We start from the raw sequence: 18,598 nt of genomic DNA, 5'->3' as shown, positions 1-18,598 counted from the left end.
CGCGGAAGCTGAAGGGTGCGCGGCAGCAGCAGCGGCAGGGCGCCGGCCAGGGAGAGGCGGGGTCCCCCGCGACCTCTGAGGCGGAGGCGGAGTCGTCATGTCGCCGTCTCCTTGTCCTTGGGCCATCGGCAAGGGGTGATGACGGGGTGGGCGGCGGCCGGGGGTGGGGGCCGGGCGCCGGGCGGCGGCCGGGGGCGGGGTGCCAGGGTGGGGGATTGGGGGCTGGCGGCTGGGCGGTCGGGTGGGGTGGGAATGGAACGTTAGGGTTAGGGTTAGGGGATTGGAAGTCTGGTGTGTATAGGGAGGTAGGATTAGTGGGCTTTAATGGGCCTTTTTTTGCTTTAGTGGGCCTTTGATATGTGGGTCGTGCCAGGCCGGCCTGTGGGCTTGAAGTGCGGCCCAAGCACGGCCCACAAATGGGGCCGTGCCGGCCCGGGCCCATAATAATTCAGGGCCGTGCCGTGCCTGGGCCGCTCCAAAAATTACGGGCCGTGGGCCAGCCCGTTAGGCCTGGCCCAAAAGTACAGCTATACGGTCGAGGGACTGGGCGGGGTTTGGTCCGGGACGAAAGGGACTATGGTGAAGATTAAACCAGTCTGACTGATCTTTGCGGAAAAAATTCTAACTGTAACTGTAGTCAACCCCTAATGTTCGCGGATCAGGAAGGTTGATGGATCAACGGCCCACTAGGGAGTAACGTTGGATGAAGATGGGCCTACATTATGGGCCACGAACGGGCTGCGTTGCATTTATCAACTCTATGTAACAAACTTGAGTATCTAAAAAAAATGTAGCAAACTTAAGCGCCCTCCTCTCTCAAAAAGAAAAAAAAACTTAGCTCTCAAGCACATGAAATCCTATACAAATTGCGCGATTTTTTCCCAGTGTCTGAGATTTATGCTATAGTAGATGTATTTGTTTAGGTTCGAAAACCAGCCAACCAGCCTACATTATTAGGGATGATGGAGTGATGAAATCGAATCATATACAAAATTTTGAATTAGTCCATCCAAACATTGGGCCAGATTTATTGAAAAAAATAATAAAGTGTGTATCAGGTGGGGGGCTCGTGGGTGAATGATGATCAAACATGACCATGGGAGTTTTAATTCCAATGAAAATGTTCGCTTAGTCTATTCAAAATGTTGATATAGGTTTGATAAATTGTTGAATCGAGTTTAAAAATAATATTAAGCATGTCCGGGGTGAGTGATTGGCGAGGCTTCAGTGCTTCTTTTTTTTTGAAATGGATAACAAGTTCCATTAGTCAGGTGTTCCTGGCTTATCACCGTACACCAACAAAGTTACAAAGTCCGGTATACAGCCTTGCCACAACAAAGGACCGTTCGTACAGTTTAAGCCCATAACCGCCAGAGTATCAGCCACTATATTACAATCTCGGGATACATGAGATATAATACATTCAGAGAATTCCTCATACATTAAAGCCTTGATATCACCTAATAATGTGCCTAAGATAGATCTGTCCACCCCTGGAGCAGATAAAGCCTTGGCCACAAAAGCTGCATCAGTCTCCAAAATAATACGCCTCATTCTTAAACCAACAGCACACTCCATACCTTTCAAACAAGCAACTGCCTCAGCATGCTGAGCACTTATTAGGAAATTAGCTGAGCCGGCACCCGCAGCTATCGCCATGCCAGTGTGATCTCTAATGACAAAACCCCATCCAGCTTTATTTATCCTGAGGATAAAAGCTCCATCACAATTGATCTTGTAAACATCTTCTGGTGGGACTTTCCATTTTGGCTTGCTATTTGAGGTTAAAGCCTTCCTCATGTGTGTTGTATCTCTCCACACCTGAAAATGGAAATAAAAGTCATTAATCACTTCATGAGCAGACTTTTTTCTTTCACCTGAGTTTGTCTTATTACGTGCAGACCACCAACACCACATAAATAAAATTATTTTACATTGGTTATCTGTGTTAAAGCCCCAAATTTTCTCCAACACTGTCTTGGGTGAATTTTCTGCCTTCAGCATGATTCTTATGTCTTCCATATTCAGCAAGCACCAGCACAACTTTACCGCGTTACATTTAAAAAATAGATGACCTGAATCTTCATCAGACCTTAGGCATATCGGACACCGCGTGTCAAGATCCACGCCTCTTCTTGCAATGTTTAATTTCACCTGCAAAGCATTATGAGCCATCCACCAGACAAACATTTTGATTTTGTTTTGCACATTCAATTTCCATATTTTGCTCCAATCAAAATCCCTTCCTTCTGCATATGAGGTGGATGTGTCACGACTATTTTGGTGATCCCTCCTCTTTGTTTCTAGAACATACGCAGATTTAACAGAAAATTTTCCATTAGGATCTGGGTGCCAAACCAAGAAATCTTCTGTCTCAACAAAGATCGGTAGTGACAATATGATATTTGCATCTTCTTCATAGAATGTATCTCGTACTAGCTGTTCATCCCAATCTTCAGTGACCGGATTAATCAACTCTTCAACTTTCTGGAGGATGGAGGCACCTTTTGGGGTGATGACCCTTCTTGTATCCCCTCGGGGAATCCATGGATCCTTCCAAATATTAATTGTCTTGCCATTACCAACCCTCCAAATCAAACCATCCTTCAAAGTTGCAGACCCTTCAGAATACTTCGCCATGTATAGGACATTCCTCCCCTCGGCCTAGCTTCTAGTAAATTTCCTGTTGGAAAATATTTAGCCCAAAGGACTTGAGAGCATAAAGCATTTGGAATCATCAATAGTCGCCATGCTTGCCTGGCTAACATAGCTATGTTAAAAATATGCAAATCTCGGAAGCCGAGACCACCATTCCGCTTTGTTCTTGTAATTTTCTCCCAGCTTACCCAATGAATCTTATTTTCTTTGTCCTGTTGATTCCATCAGTATCTCCCTATCATTGAAGAGATCTGTTCACACAAACCTTTTGTTAGGTCAAAACATGACATGGCATATGTCGGTATAGCTTGTGCTACCGCTTTAATCATAATCTCCTTCCCTGCTCTGGATAGGAGTTTCTCTTGCCAACCTTGAATTCTTGCCCAAATTCTTTGCTTGATGTGCTCGAACATGCGCTGCTTATATTTTCCAATGTATATTGGCAGGCCCAGATACTTTTCATTTTTTGCAGTATGCTCAACACCCAGCGCTGTCAATACTTGATCCCTCACATGTTTTGATGTATTAGGGCTGAACATAATGGATGTTTTTTCTTTATTTACCATTTGACCAGACACATCCTCATATAAACTTAATATATGCTGTAGGCATTCAGCATGAGAAGCTGAAGCTTTGATCAACATCAATGTATCATCCGCAAAGAATAAATGGCTGACAGCAGGAGCGCCCCGACATATACAAATTCCTTTGATATTTCCTTTTTCTTCTGCTCTCTTAATTAGGCTAGAGAGACCCTCTGCACACAGGATGAAAAGATATGGAGATAGAGGATCTCCCTGCCTAAGCCCACGATGCGGTCTAAAAGGTTCAGTGTACACCCCATTAACTTTGATCCTATATCTCACAGAGGTAACACATTTCATAACCATCTCTATCCACCTATGCGCAAATCCCAATTTCCTCATCATTTTCTCCGAAAATTTCCACTCGACTCTATCATAAGCTTTACTCATATCAAGTTTGATAGCTGCACAACCTTCCTTTCCAGTCCTTTTGTTTCTCAAATAATGGGTCATCTCATATGCAAGGAGCACATTATCAGTTATTAATCTTCCCGGCACAAAAGCACTTTGTGAATAAGAAATGATATCCGGCAAAATTTTCTTTAAATGATTTGCAAGAACTTTTGAAATTAATTTATATAGGACATTGCATAAACTGATTGGACGTAAATCCTTAAGTTGAGTAGGATTTATTACCTTAGGGATAAGCACAATGACTGTATCATTCCAGCCCTGCGGCATGGGATCTCCATTTAGCACAGCTAGGACCTCCTTCTTCACTTGTTCACCCACCAATGACCAGAACCTTTTGTAGAAGACTGAAGGCATCCTGTCTGGTCCTGGAGCTTTTAGATCCCTGATACTCCTTAGGGCTTCCTCCACTTCTTCTCCCGTGAAATTTTTGATGAGGGTCTCATTCATTTGTCTTGATACCTTCCTTTCTACACAACAGAGAACTTCTTCAGTTCTCTGACCCGCACAGGAAGAGAAGAGATTTTCATAGTGGTTAGCTATAAGAGGTATCAGCCTCCTCCTTGTCACCATGTCACCATCATCTCCCTTTAAGCTCTTGATAAAGTTCCTCCTCTTCCTCTCAGAAGCACTTGCATGAAAAAATCTTGTATTACGGTCCCCTTTTGTCAGCCATAATGTATGAGCTCTTTGTTTCCAATAAACATGTAGCTGATCTTGTAATCTCTCCAACTTGTATCGCAACATATGCTCTCGATTCACATTTTCCTGATTTATACACCTTCTTCTACATGCCTCGAGCTCCTTCTTTGCTTTACTAATTCTTCTCCCCAATTCACCTAGAACATTCCTGTCCCAATTTTGCAACTCCCCCAGGATTTTCTTTTGTATAAACAACATATTAACCTCCCCATCCTGCATGGCTTCAGTCCAAATGCTTGCACTTTCTCCCAACAACCCTGCTCCTCCAGCCATTTTGCCTCAAACTTGGGAGATACATAACGAATGACAAAGCTATTACTGTTTTCTTTCTCTCCACATTCAACAATTATTGGCCTATGATCTGAATTTCGTGGATCACCATTAATAACACGCACAAGAGGAAAGATGCCTCTCCATTCATTACATGCAACAGCTCTATCAAGCCTTTCTTTAATATATCCTGCTGCCTTATGATGATTATTCCTCCAAGTAAACATGTCGCCCTCACATCCCAGATCATCAAGGCCACAATCCTCCAAAGTGTTTCTGAATTGCTCCATGCATGACGCAGCCCTAGGCTGCCCCCCTTCCTTCTCATACCCAAAAAGAATTTCATTAAAATCTCCAAAACACAGCCATGGTTTCTTGTACAAATTATTCAATATTCGCATCAATCGCCATGTTTTCTCCTTCTCTTCTGCTTTTGGCTCCCCATAAATCCCAGTGAGACGCCATACATGTCCATCCTCCTCCTTCACCACAGCATCCATGTGATATTTTGAAATACTCATCAAGGTTAAATCTACATCTCTTCTCCAGAACAGAGCAAGACCACCACTGCAACCCATCCAGTCCTTCACCACTAGATTTGGCATTTGTAACCACCAGCGAAATTTTTCTATTCTCCTCCAGTCCATTTTTGTCTCAGACAGAAAGAGAATGCCTGGGGATTCACGCTTCTGGAGATCCAGAAGCCCTCGAATTGCCGAGGCATTCCCCAACCCACGGCAGTTCCAGCTTATAAGCTTCATTTTTGCGCGCGGAGCTGCTCCGGCAGCCCCGCGTTTTCTTTTTTCATCTTCTTTGAGCCATCGATAACCTCCTTAGTACCCCTCTTTTCTTGAAGGTCCCCACCGCTTTGTGTGTGTGGCATCAAGGCCAAAGATAACTTCTCAACTCCATGATATTCCTTCCCTGTCCTTCCATTCTCTTATCAGACTTACGTTTTTTCGTGAGAGAGATAATTTCTTTATCATATGCTACAAGATCCTGCCTGCTTGTGTCAGATTCTTGGTCCCAATCTGGTGAAGACACTCCATTGCCATCCTGATCCTCGTCTTCCCTATTACAAACCTTGTTGTGATCATTACTTTTTTCCGAGATCATCTTTTTCCTACCAGAACCTCCCCATGTTCCTGAAGAATTACTTTTCCTAGGTGAGGTGTCTCCCTGGCCATGCCATTCACTTTGGTACTTCAATCTTCTATCTTCAGGTGCACGTAATTTCTCACTATATGGCAAACAACCTTTATCATCACGCATGGCTGGTTTGGGACATTCAATTTCTGAATGGCCAATAATACCACAGGAGAAGCAGAAATACGGAAGTCTCTCATACACCACATCATACCATTCTTTTCTTTGTCTCCTTAATGAAAACACAGATACTCCCCGTGGCAGTGGCTCATTTAAAGGAATAACCACCCTTGCTCTTAGTTCTTTTCCAACTTCCCTTTTCTGTTCATCCACATCAACTTTCAACACCTCCTTCCCAATCTTGCCTGCTATCTTGAAACCCTATTTCTCATTCCTTAACCCAAGGGGAAGATTTAGGATATTCACCCAAATAGCCATTTCATTAAAGCTAAAATCAGTTGGCCGCATATCAGAGTTAAAGTCCTGCAAAATAACAGTTTGTCTATCTACAGCTTGCCGGCCAATGTACCATGGAGAACCCTCAAGAACTCTGCTCTTGTCAAATTCAGATTCAAATTCAGCAATAAAAAGGTTATCTCCCACCATTCTCACTTCCAAACCCCTTGGGTTGCCCCAAGCAGGTCGCATAGCAGACATAATCGTCTGCAATTGCATAGGATTGGGTGCAAGCACCTTTCCAATCACTACATGATTTACCACAGCTAAATCGGAATCCTCGGCATCCTCCAGAACTAGAGTATTCTTCTCTTTTGCAGTCAGGTTAAGCTTACCGAACAAATCCGAAACCTGCTGCTCCAATCCTTGCGGCATCTCCTTCCTTCTCTCAGCTCTAGGAGTCGACAGGGAGCCCTCTCCCTTCTCCAAGACTGCACTCTTCTTCTCCATTTTCTGCTTCCCCACACACAGCTACCGCTCAGCACCACGAATCTAGGCTTCGACCAAGGACGGGCAGTGATGCTAGGATCACCCCTTGTTCATCCCGAATCAAAACCAGTCTCGTGGAGATGGCAGAATGTGGGGAAAGCAAAAACAGTGACAGAACTACAATAGAGACCTCACCCGACTAGCAACGCGATCCGAGCGGATGCCTGCAGGATCCCCTTTCAATCTCCTGGATCGAGATTCTCGTGGGGAAGAACAAAGGTGGAGAAAATGCCACTCTCTACTGTTCACTCAGGAGCACTCGAGAAGGCAGACAATCGGGTACCCGCACGGTTACTGGCCAAGGCTTCAGTGCTTCACTAGCTGAGTTAATAGGTCTATTGGACTTCAAAGGCAAACACTCCGGAAATATTTAAAAATCAACTGAAAAAAAGGAGGAAAATTTTAGTCAAAAAATGAGTTCGAGGTTCACAGGATGAGCTCCGAGAAGCTCCCCTTCATCCTCCCCGGCGTCTTCATCATCGACTCCGAGATCAGCAAGGACGACAGCAACAAGGCATCGCTGCTGGCCTGCTACTGCTCTACGCACAAAGTTCCTGATGCACTCGCGCCCGCGCTCGCGGCCTCCATTAAGATGGAGGATCAGGAGATATTCCAGGACACCAAGTCGTTCAAGCAGACCGTCTTCACAGCGTGCAACTGGAACTCAACCAGTTCGGGCAACGTCAAGCAGCACGGCGACGTGCCCGGCTAGGAATTTTCTCGTATCTCGGCCAGAAAACGCAGCAGATTGCGGTGAACCAGGCCAAGGTGGACGCGCAGATCATGGTGCTCAGGGTGCGGCAGGACCCTTTTGTAAAAGGAGCCCTGGAGGCAACACCGCCGGCGTCGCGGAGGGCCGCGCCGTCGCGAGGAAGAGCCGATCATTCACGGGCGCTCATCCCCGCGGCGGCACCCACCGATGGACGACGTGGCCGCGTTCCGGGGCGGCTTCGGCGGCCTCCCTAATGTCCACCACTCCACCCCGTTTGGCGTTTGCCAGCGGCACTGCCTGAGCTTTGCGCCGTTGCACGCCATGTCCCTGCCGGGACAGATCCTCCGCCGGCGTGCCCTTCGGCCAATTCATGCATGCCGCCTCCGTGGCGCCCGCGCCCTGGATGTCGTGAAGTGAACGGCCGCTCCGCCAAGACCCGTCGCGCGCACCAATGGACCTGCTGGAGCGAAGTAGAGATCTCGTGATTGGGAAGAGCCTGAGCGAAGCTTCCTCCTGTAATGGAAAAAAATGGGGGGAGGACGGCAGCGGCGGCGGCGTTGGGCAGGCCGGAGGTGGAGATGGGGAGCCATCTGAGGGGGCTTATTGAAAGTATGAGTTCTACAACTTTACAAATAGACCCCTAATTTGGATCGCAATTACTAATCACGATCCGAATCAGGGATATACTGAAAATATCCAACAACCAATTTTACAAAGGGACCCCCGATTGGGATCGGGGTCATTAATCGCGATCCGAACTAGGGGATCTCATGAAAATATACAATCAGACATTTTACAAGCGACCACTATTTAGATTCAGAGCGGCGGTGCGCGCCGGAGCAGTCGGCGAGTCCGCGCAGCCGCCGCCGCTGCCGACCTCTGCTAGATCCATAGCCAGCAACTGGACTGGCCCTGTCGATTGTCATCGTCCCCTGCGGCGGCGGCGATGGCGGGCGCCTCCTTCTTGGCGCTGGCGTCGGAAGCCGGGAGCGACAACCAGAGTCAGTTGCTGCTGTTCATGGTGGCGCCGGCTATCGGGTGGGTGCTCTATAACATCCTGCAGCCGGCACTGAACCAGCTGAAGTGTTGAACCGCATGCGGTCCGACTGAGTGAGCTTAACACCGCCACCATGGCGCCATGAGCGCTTGTAGAGTGTAATCTAGAGTCCAGTGCCACCGGCCATGGCTACGGCCTACAGGCCTCCGCAAAAGAAAGGCCGAGTCCGGTGGGTATTTGGTTTTCTGCAATTTATTTTAAGCTATGTCGCATCGAATGTTTCGATACTAATTAGAAAAATTAAATATAATCTAATTATAAAACTAACTACATAAGTCTAAATTTATTCACGAGATAAATCTATTAAGCATAATTAATCTAATAATTGACAAATCATGAACTAATTAAGCTTAATAGATTTGTCTGATGATTGAGCCTAGGGTTTTAACATTTATTTTATTATTAGTTTATATTTAATACTTCTAATTAGCATCAAATATCCGATGTGATGGGATTTAAAATAAACGCCGGGGAACCAACCACCTCTAAATCGCGACAGTTCCTTCCGGGTCCGACGGTTGAGCTGACCTCTGACCTGGCCTAGGTGCCGCTGGACTCCTCGGCGTCCTCGCCAAGCTCGGTGCAGCCGTCGCGCTCGCCTCACCGGCGGCACCACTGCCATGTATAAGCGCAGCCGGTGGCAACACTGCAAAAGGAGGCTGCCGACACGGGGTGCTGTGATGGCACCGGCGCGGTCGCGCGGACCAAGCCAGCGGGCAAGCCAGAGCCGGTGGCCGGCCATCATGAACAAGGCGGTCTTATTCTACACAGGCAACCGCGGATCTACCAGCTACGGCAACACGGCATCGATTCCAGCATGAGCCGAAACGACAAACAGAACACGAACTCAGCACAAAAGGTTTATCCAAACAAAAACACGAGCACAAGAATGGAACTGGCAAACAGGCAACAAAAATGGAACACAGCACAGATCCTAGATCACTAAAACTGGGTTAAATCTAATAAGAAAGATAGACAGCTAATGTTCAGCAAATCCATTTTTCCAACCCCCATGCTAAGCTAACATAAGGCCGACGTAACGTCCCATGTGACTAAAATGCTATATTGCTACTCAACGCGATGCTAAGCGGCAGCAACAGGTACGAATTATCCCCACAACCCATGCATCTAACTTTTGCTTTTAGTGGGGGGGGGGGGGGGGCTCGGTTTTCAAAATAAATCCAGCTTAACATCATGGCTAATAGCATTCCTGTGACAATTACCGACAGAACCTCAGATGCGAACCTTAAATATTCGCTTCAACGACTTGAAAAAACATTAGATTGCATGCTTGGTAAATAAAGGATGGTTGAGCATTATAGTGTATTGCGTTTGACTAGTACATTGCATAAAGTCGGCATGCTTGGTACAGAGTCTACTTTCTTCAGAACTGATGTTGTCAAGCACCGGAGATCACAGTGAAATAGTTCCGAAGCAGGCGAGAATCATGGAGATTATCCTCTCAGCCATGTGTTCCTGTAGGATGAGTTGTCACGCCGTGAAGCATCATGTGGTTTGTACTCCATCAAATAGCTGTGTGGCAGCTTAAGGTGTCTCTTGATTGAATCCCTTAATGTCATCACAGCCTGCACAACACAAGAACACGAGTGAGTAACAGTCTTAACATCATATCTATGGACTATGGAGCAACAAATGCAGTTACAAACCTGGTGGTCAGATGCGTTCCGATTCCAAACACTTAAAATGTCTTCATTAAAACGAACACTGAGCACAACACCACAAACATCATCACTATATTCAAGTTGGTCGCCTACTAGCACCAGCACCTGGAGATTATAAATACATCGGAAAACAGAATTATTTGAACCATCATACAGCCTAAATTAGTTTACCCCATAAAACACTTTTTTTACAGAGTCATGCATCAAGCTTGAGGCATTGGGAAAACTCTACAGTAAATTATGAATGAATGATTGTGAGAATGCGGATTTGATGCTTAGCAGCCATGACATGAAACAACAGTATCATTATAAGCCTACACGGAACTAAAGTTATATGAATGGATCATCAGGCTGGGAACAACACAAAAAGAAAGCCTGCTATGTTATTTCATTTAATCCAACCTCTAGTATAGATAGTAGCACCCATATTTTTCATGGGTAAAATAAGTCATTTCCTATACTCTTCAAAAACATGGCATCATGCAATGTCTACAAGTCTAGCAGTCAAGATAACACTAAGGATTAAGGAATAAGATAAGTATATTTGATGCCACACACAAATTGCGTGTTTACATTCGAGTGTGGATATGCAGCAAATAGAAGCCACCAATGTCTTTAGTCTTTACTCTCTTCAATATGAGTGCAAAACAAGGCACAAGAGTGCTGCATAAGCTGGGTACCCTAGCTGGATTTCACATCTAGCCCCTCTCAATCCCGTCAAATATCAATCTAATGAACACAAATGTACAAAAAAAAGGGCACTCAATAGATCACACCAAAATCTAGAAGCAACCAGATATTTCTAAGAACAAGAAGAAATATAACCAAAATGGCCAATAGATTGTTCTATGTTAGTGTTCTTGGTTCTTGGCTAATGGGCAAGAATGCTCCATCTTGTAACTGTATAATCAGTGGTCAAAACCTCAGAAAAAGATGCACATTGGGAAAAAAACAAATATTAATGTCAGAATCAACCATTGAAGCAAAAACGTAGTGGGCAAAATTAAGTAATCTGTTGACAGTGTTCAATTGCCAGTTCAAGCAACAACCCTCTGGATACTATCCACATGTTATTCTTTTAAAAAAATCAATAAAGTTAGCAAAGCAGAAACAAAGGAAACATCTACATAATAGTGATTGGGAAACATACATCATGCCAAACAAGTGAACAACCAGGAACATACATCATGGCTATCAATCTACTACATGTTTTCAGCACCTCGCATTAATTTCGTGCTAGCAATTTCATTAGAGGAACAACTAGGAACATCATTGCCAGTTTTTTCGCTCCTCGGAAGCATGAACACAACATTTGACATTCATTTCACAAATGGTTGCAGGTAAGAAAATGAAATCGCAATCACAAATGCACAATTCCGTTGTCAAATCACACGTATAGTCCAAATCAAAGTTCAGAGTAAGGAAATTCAGGCAAAATAGACATGTATATCAATCAAATGAGTTTAAAACAACAAGCATAATAAAGAAAAGTGGCTCGGTACAACCATGTAAATATAGCTTGTAAGAAAGCTCGACTATAATAAAATGTAGGGAAACAAGCAACCGACAGCTGCGCATTTCACTTGTAGCCGACACATTTATGGATTAGTTTCAAGTCGTTCAACACTAAAACAATTGCTTCTTTGCATAAGACAAATGCTACCATCAGGCTTGTTTGGTTTCAGGACGCCCATCGTGGGTTCAACTGGCCATCCCACTATATTAGTGGCATGGCCCTGCCCCTCATTTCCTATATGCATTGTGGTCATGAGGAACAGCTACTAACACATTCCATTATGTAAACCAAAGAGGAGGATTGGAACCATATGTTCTTGAGTAGCTTACATGACAAAAATATATCACAATGACATTCCATACGGCCACAATGCCAACCAAAGCATCATGACACAAAGGACAATGGACGGTGCCACGATGGACAAACTCATAATAAGAAGACATCATTCTGCATATAGTATCAAACAAGCGTATTTGACTACGTATAGTCCTTGATGAGGAGTTCATGTAATGGATGCTCAATATCGGAGTTTAACCAAAATATGATCAACCCTGGCAATCTGGCATCAAACAATCTCCTGAAAACATACATAGACATGTACAGGTCCACTTACCAAATCCTCCCAAAAACGACCTGAAACAGCCTTCTTGAACCTAATTATCCACTTGCCACCATTCTGATTTGCAGGGTCCTAGCCAATAAAAAAAACCATTAAACACTAACAGCATGGACAGACATACAGCGCACAGACACAAGTACGACGAACAACACCAAGTTCTGAGTAATACCTCCCAAAGGGGCCGGATGCCATCCTTGAAGAGATGAAGATCAGTGGGGCTCGGCAGAGAAGACGGGCGCGCGAGATGACAGTAGCAAACCCAGAACGATTCGACCTGCAAGCATTCAAAAGGAAACAGCAATCAGCTGCAGTGGAATAAGGAATAACATACAACAACTAGAACCATCCGAGAGTCATACCGTGCTGAAATCGATGATCTTCTTGATGTTGTCCTCGTACGACTGCGACCTCGCCCCAGGCGTCCGGCGCGTGTACCAGAGAACGAGCTTGCGCTGCAGACACAGAGCCGAAAATCACAGGTCACGTCCACTGACCAATTCTACAATCTCACATAGCAATCTAGCCCGCACTGAAATCTCCCCCCCCCCCCCCCCCCCCCGCCCCCTTTCGGAACAGAAAGCTGGGGATGAGAGACAAAAGGGATGGTCTGGCTGAGACGTGCGACAGATCTAGCGGCGGCGGGTCATACCCTGAGGGGGTGGAGGCCGGCCTTGAGGTCGCGGTTGCGGCGCTCGGTCTCCTCCGAATCTGCCTCGTCCTCTTCGGCGGCGGCGGCGGGCGCGTCTTCCTTGCGCGCTTGCGGTAGCTGCTGCTCCTCCTGCTCGGCCTCCTTCTTCTCTACCGCCGGCTCCATGGCGCGCCCTTCTCCGGCGATTTGGTCGGCTGGGTGTAGTGGTGTTGGTCAGAACTCTCTCACCAGCAGGAAGGGTCGAGAAGGAGAAAGGAACGCGGAAGGGCGAAACGGGGAAGGAAGGTGGCAGCACCAGAAATGTGTAGGTTTTCGGCCCTTTTAATTTTGGCCTTTGGGCCTTCGGGATGAGCCGTGTGGGTGAGAATCCCGGTTGTCTTAAAGGCCTTTCTTGGTGGACCGGGCATAGTATGTCGTGAAGAAAGACAACGTTCTAAACGAAAATTGGTAATCGGAAGTAAAATACTCCCTAAATAATCGGAAGGAAAATACGGGGGCGTCTATTCCTAAATACTCCCTCCGTAGCATGATCTTCAATAAATTTTCTGATGAAAAGGAAACTCATTTTATGCGGCACTCCTCGAACTGTTGTCAAACATCAAGGTGTAAATCAAGTTATTTCTGGAAAATACCCTACTCGCAAATCTCAAATCGTTGTCATTATCAAAGAGTCAAAATTCAAATATGGTTGACTTCTAGAATGGACTCGCGTATATGTATTTGTGTTTAAACTTGAAGCTTCGAATGACGTGTTGCAACTCATCGCTTATCCCTTCTCTAGGTAAAGTCTACAATAAGCCAATGGAAATCTATTTTTGCAAGAAAAAGGCTGCCGCTTTAAGTGTGTTAGTGGTTAAATTGTCGTCTAGTAATCTACAGCTGTATATTAGGATATGATATTACCATGTCCAATTCCATATTTGTGATAGTATATATTCATGTCTGCAGAAGATAATCAGACATGTCCATATTAGTGGATGTTTTGTTAAATATTTTGGAGAAATTTGGATGTATCACATTAGATTTAGTTTTTCCTTAGATCATGTTTGGATCCTCTTATTTTGAGGGAATTGAAATCTATGGTTATTTGGCTTAGAATATGACATCCCACCACTTTTCAATTTTCAAAGTTTAGATATAAGCCTATCCTAAATTCATAGGACGGGAGATAGAAATTGATTCTATTTACCATCAAGCTATGTTTCTATTCCGTAACTTATAGCACGCTCTTTGGTTCACTCCTGTAGAGTAGAAATATACTCCCTCCATCCCATGAAGCTCCGTTTCACGAAGAGTGCAATTCTAATCTTTATCTTTTTTGACCGATTAGCGGTGGCGTGAAAAAGACTCTCATACCCTCATTTGTTGGCCATATGCAGTTAGTTTTGGCATGCAGATTAAATATGACCGTATTTAGTTGAGATCCAATTTCTAGGATTGTATTTTTTATGACATTTTTTTCAAACGCAAGATTGCATTCTTCGTAGGATGAAAAGAGTAGGACATAAATTATATTAGTTTAATAAATTAATATCTAAATTATGATTATTAGAATGGAATTCAATTCTAAAATTCCAAACGGACCACCGTAATTTGGGATTTGCCGTACATCACATCGACATTCAACACAGATTTCTTCTCTATTTCCATCCCTAATCTCGGTTCCTGCAAGCCCCATTTGACAGTTCCCAAGCCGAATAATACGACGTTCGAGGGAACATGGAAGACCAGAGCACACGTACGCCCGTTACGCCCACCACCCCAACCTTTTCCGTTTCCCCCCTGCTTCTGGCAAAGCTCTGGCCCCAAACCCCGCATTCACCTTGCCAAACTTTCCCCTCTTCCTCCGCCCGCACTTCCACTTCCACCGCCGCTCCTCGCAGATGCCCCAGTAGGCTCCAAAAATCCAAAACCACCCCTCCCCCACGCTCCCATCCACCCCCGGGGCGGCGCCCGGCTCCATGACGACCCGATCCAACGGCGACCACCACGGCAACGCGGCGTCCTGGTACCCGCAGCGCCGCCCGCACTACGGGTACGGCGGCGGGTCCGCCTCCTTCCGCGGCTGCTGCTGCTGCCTCTTCCTGCTGCTCACCTTCCTGGCGCTTCTCGCCCTCGCGGTCGCGCTCGTCGTCGTGCTCGTGGTGAAGCCCCGCAAGCCGCAGTTCGACCTCAACCAGGTGTCCGTGCAGTACCTCCTCGTGGCCCCGCCGACGTCCCCCGCGGCGGCCCCGGCCGGCGTGCCCGGCGCCGCCTACCTCTCCCTCAACATCACGCTGCTCTTCACCGCCGTGAACCCCAACAAGGTGGGCATCCGGTACGGCGCCACGGCCTTCGACGTCATGTACCACGGGGTGCCGCTCGGGGTGGCGGCGGTGCCCGGGTTCGAGCAGCCCGCGCACAGCACGCGCCTGCTCCAGACCCGCGTCATCGTCGACCGCTTCAACGTGCTCCAGGCCGACGCCCAGGATCTCGTCCGCGACGCCGCGATCCGGGACAGCGTCGAGCTCCGCATCACCGGCGACGTCGGCGCCAAGATCCTCGTGCTCGGCTTCTCCTCCCCGAAGGTCCAGGTAGGAGGAATCGACACTCCACCCACACCCGCCGCACCCGAAATCAACTTCGTTCGCTTTCGCTGCAAGCGTTTGATGCGTGAGTTTCGAGCCTCTCTAAGCGGCGGAGCTGACGTGATGTGTGAACCGACCTCTACCTGCAGGTGTCGGTGGATTGCGTGATCGCCATCAGTCCGAGGAGCCAGTCGCTGAAATACAAGCAGTGCGGCGTGGACGGGCTAAGCGTGTAGTCCGCCGCCGCCGTCGACGTCGCCGGAGCAGCAGAAGCAGAAGCTGTAATCCAATGGAGATAGAAAAATTGGATGGATCTGTGCGTCGATTCTAATCTCCCTAATCTTTGGGTTTTGATTTCCTTCCTGTGCGTGGGGGTAAATTTTGAGCTCTTACCTAGGAGGCCCGCTGATTCTGTGAGTTACCACTGGTTGCAATTAGTAGTGTTATACATTCATCGATCGCCATGAGCAAATTGCTTAGGAGCTAAGGGAAGTGGGTGCGGAAAGGTGCGAGGAAGCGAGCAGAATCCCGTCGCTTTTGCTGCTCTCCTCCCTCATCCTTCCGCCTCGCGTGTGTGATTGTTTCGTTTTCGGGGTTGGTGGGTCTGCGCTGTCTGCCATGGCCTCGTCTGGTTAACCTGGCATTCTGGCTCACTTCAGCCCGTAGTGGAGCCGGGCATGGGAGGAGTTTGGCCGGAGGCACCTGCGTGGGTGGTTGGTTTCTCACTTTCATGGTGGTGGTGGTGGGGTCAAACCGTCAAAGGTTTACTGGAAGTTACCACTAGCATCATTGCATGGTGGAGCGAAACGGAACGGGAACGTGGGTGGTGGAATTAGGCTTTGTAAATGTGGACTCCCCAAGTCTCCAGAGCGTGGAAGAACCTTTGGATCTTCGGGTGTAGGGTGTGGCCTGACTTGTGTCGTCTACTCATCCCCGAGGCAGGTCGGGTACTTGGTGTATAAAATGTTAGCTACTGACTTCAAATCTCAGTTCGCACATGGCATGGTGTGTTCTTTTTTTTCCTGGTGAATTTACAAGAGATTTGCTGTCACCAGTGTCTTGGTTTAATGATTCCCACGTTATGCTGCGTGGTTGTACAAAATTTATTCTGGGCTCAAATTCGTTTACCCAAGCATGTTAATTTTTGGAATCTAAATACGGATAGAAGCGTTTGCTGAAACGGTTATGAATTCTCTTTTTCCCATAGATGGTCTCATATCTCCCCCTATCTTATAGGAGGAAATCAAGTCACTTGTTCTGATTCGGATAGATCTACTAGCATTTCTTTTTTCTTCCTTGTCATTGCAGCCGTTTGCTTAAACAGTTATGAATTCCTTTTTTTTTCATAGGTTGTCACTTGTTCTCATAGGTAGAGTCTTCCCTATCTTAGGAGGAAATATCGTCACTTCTTACTCGGATGATCAGTCGCTGCTCTACGAGCACTTCTTTTTTCTTCTTTCCTTTTCGCAACTTGCTCGTTGCTGTGGACTTCTCACCCGTTTAGACTTTAGATTGAAACTCACACTGCTTGACTAAACCAACTCAGGTCGCTGCACTTTCTAATCCGTTGATTCCGGCCAAATGTTACGGGGTCTTAGGGTGCGTTCGTTTCACCCCTCTAAAACCCGAAACATCTAAACTTTAGAGGTCCGGCACCGAACAGCCCTCTAATTCAGCCTCTAATAAGACTGCGATTCCTCTAAAGATTTTAGAGGGGAGGAGCAATCTAAAGATTTTAGAGGGGTCTAATGCCAAACGAACGCACCCTTGCGCTTGAGCAAATGCGGCGGCCCATCGTGATCGTGAATGTATCCGCGGACCAGCTTTGTTTGCTTGCTTTGACGTTTGTGGCTTTTATTTTGGTGTATAGCGACCATCGTTCTTGACCTAACAAGGACTAACGAACGGCTACCGTAAACCTCGCCGTTTCCCACGTCGCTGGACCTGGACATGCTACCGCCGCCCGCAATCGTTGCCTTGGCCTCGTGGATTTTCCGGCTCAGTTCAGTGGCTCACTGCACCCTGTCCGTTTCGCACTTAGAAGTTGGGAGTGCGAACAAGAACAACTGTGGAGACTGGAGAATCACGTGGCGCAGTCGGTACAGAGGACGAGACACACACAGACAGCCACACGCAGAGACATTTCTGGGGAACCGACTGGTGCAGCCGTGCAAGAGCTGGAAATTGGATCGGCACTTCCGATGAACACTCTTGGCCCTTTGGTAGTGCGCAGGATTTCATTGCTATCTGTTGCGCGCAGAGAATCCAATGTTTCCTGCCACCCTCTCCCTCTGCATATGAGACGAGGGGATCAGGAGGAGAGTGGAGAGTGCAAGAGTACTGGATTGAGCAAAGGAAACACGCTAAAGTCCCTGCCGGTTTGATCCCCACAAGGACAAGGCCACAAATCTTTTAGCGGAACCAGGCAAAATCCGTCAGGAATTTGGGCGAAGCCGAGCTAGGGAAAAAGAAAAAGAAACCGGGCAATTTTTTTTGTGGGATTTTGCTAAAATAATTACAAGAAGGTTTCGTGAAACTTTTATGCCTACAGTGCGTTTTGTGTCTTTTCTAGTATCTTCCCATATCTCCTTCCCGTGTAAGGATGACAACGGGGCGGGTTTGGATCGGTGGAGTGTCTGGTACCCAAAATTAAAACCCAAACTTAAAACCTAAACCATCTCTGAACACCGATTCAGGTGAAAATCCATCCTCAAAATCGAAATCCGTGGATACCTAAAATCCGATTGGATACCCGAAATTCGCTTTGTATGGCAACATAGTAAGAGCAATAAGTACTTTCTATAAATATATACATGATATATATAACATGTGACAATGTTATAAACAAGAGGCAATAAATAGTAAATAATTTCTTGAGTCAACTTGCATAAATTTAATAGTCTAAGTAAATAAAGTTATTATTAGTATAGTATAAAACATGAGTTTTTATTTCAAATAGATATCCATTGGGTATACACGGGTGAAAAACCAAACCCGAAATCGAACCCGTAGGTTTTGGGGCCCCGAACCCCAAAACCGTGGGTGAGAAATCATCCCCGAACCTAAACCCGCTAGATCCG

General features: G+C 46.4%; 3 protein-coding genes across 3 annotated transcripts; 1 reads left to right on the top strand and 2 right to left on the bottom strand.

Annotated features, from left to right (window-relative positions):
* Window positions 1–1,257: 1,257 nt before the first annotated feature.
* On the bottom strand, window positions 1,258–7,452 carry LOC112873469. Its single transcript, XM_025936419.1, has 2 exons — window positions 3,879–7,452; window positions 1,258–1,821 (listed from the first exon to the last, which is right to left on the bottom strand). The coding sequence occupies exons 1-2, from the start codon at window positions 4,626–4,628 to the stop codon at window positions 1,264–1,266; spliced, it is 1,308 nt and encodes a 435-aa protein (XP_025792204.1). The 5' UTR covers window positions 4,629–7,452; the 3' UTR covers window positions 1,258–1,263.
* A 2,269-nt stretch (window positions 7,453–9,721) lies between these two features.
* On the bottom strand, window positions 9,722–13,238 carry LOC112877400 (eukaryotic translation initiation factor NCBP). Its single transcript, XM_025941697.1, has 6 exons — window positions 12,952–13,238; window positions 12,662–12,754; window positions 12,472–12,576; window positions 12,297–12,374; window positions 10,153–10,272; window positions 9,722–10,071 (listed from the first exon to the last, which is right to left on the bottom strand). Exons 1-6 carry the CDS (start codon window positions 13,114–13,116, stop codon window positions 9,940–9,942), a joined length of 693 nt encoding a protein of 230 aa, XP_025797482.1. The 5' UTR covers window positions 13,117–13,238; the 3' UTR covers window positions 9,722–9,939.
* A 1,367-nt stretch (window positions 13,239–14,605) lies between these two features.
* LOC112875511 lies at window positions 14,606–16,668 on the top strand. Its single transcript, XM_025939387.1, has 2 exons — window positions 14,606–15,524; window positions 15,668–16,668. The coding sequence occupies exons 1-2, from the start codon at window positions 14,913–14,915 to the stop codon at window positions 15,752–15,754; spliced, it is 699 nt and encodes a 232-aa protein (XP_025795172.1). The 5' UTR covers window positions 14,606–14,912; the 3' UTR covers window positions 15,755–16,668.
* The last annotated feature ends 1,930 nt before the right edge of the window (window positions 16,669–18,598 follow it).

The sequence above is a fragment of the Panicum hallii genome, chromosome 9, assembly GCF_002211085.1.
Source record: "Panicum hallii strain FIL2 chromosome 9, PHallii_v3.1, whole genome shotgun sequence".
NCBI lineage: Eukaryota > Viridiplantae > Streptophyta > Magnoliopsida > Poales > Poaceae > Panicum > Panicum hallii.
Note: the sequence above shows the minus strand (reverse complement) of the source record. Positions and strands in the feature narration are given on the sequence as shown.

Excerpts from the sequence above, each read along its gene's own strand:
- LOC112875511 (XM_025939387.1), top strand. The coding sequence starts at position 14,913 with ATGACGACCCGATCCAACGGCGACCACCACGGCAACGCGGCGTCCTGG. Across the intron at positions 15,525-15,667 it reads TCTCCTCCCCGAAGGTCCAG|GTGTCGGTGGATTGCGTGAT; the intron begins GTAGGAGGAATC and ends CTCTACCTGCAG.
- LOC112877400 (XM_025941697.1), bottom strand. The coding sequence starts at position 13,116 with ATGGAGCCGGCGGTAGAGAAGAAGGAGGCCGAGCAGGAGGAGCAGCAG. Across the intron at positions 10,273-12,296 it reads GTCGTTTTTGGGAGGATTTG|GTGCTGGTGCTAGTAGGCGA; the intron begins GTAAGTGGACCT and ends TATAATCTCCAG. Across the intron at positions 10,072-10,152 it reads GGAACGCATCTGACCACCAG|GCTGTGATGACATTAAGGGA; the intron begins GTTTGTAACTGC and ends TGTGTTGTGCAG.
- LOC112873469 (XM_025936419.1), bottom strand. The coding sequence starts at position 4,628 with ATGGCTGGAGGAGCAGGGTTGTTGGGAGAAAGTGCAAGCATTTGGACT. Across the intron at positions 1,822-3,878 it reads TCATTGTGCTTATCCCTAAG|GTGTGGAGAGATACAACACA; the intron begins GTAATAAATCCT and ends TTCCATTTTCAG.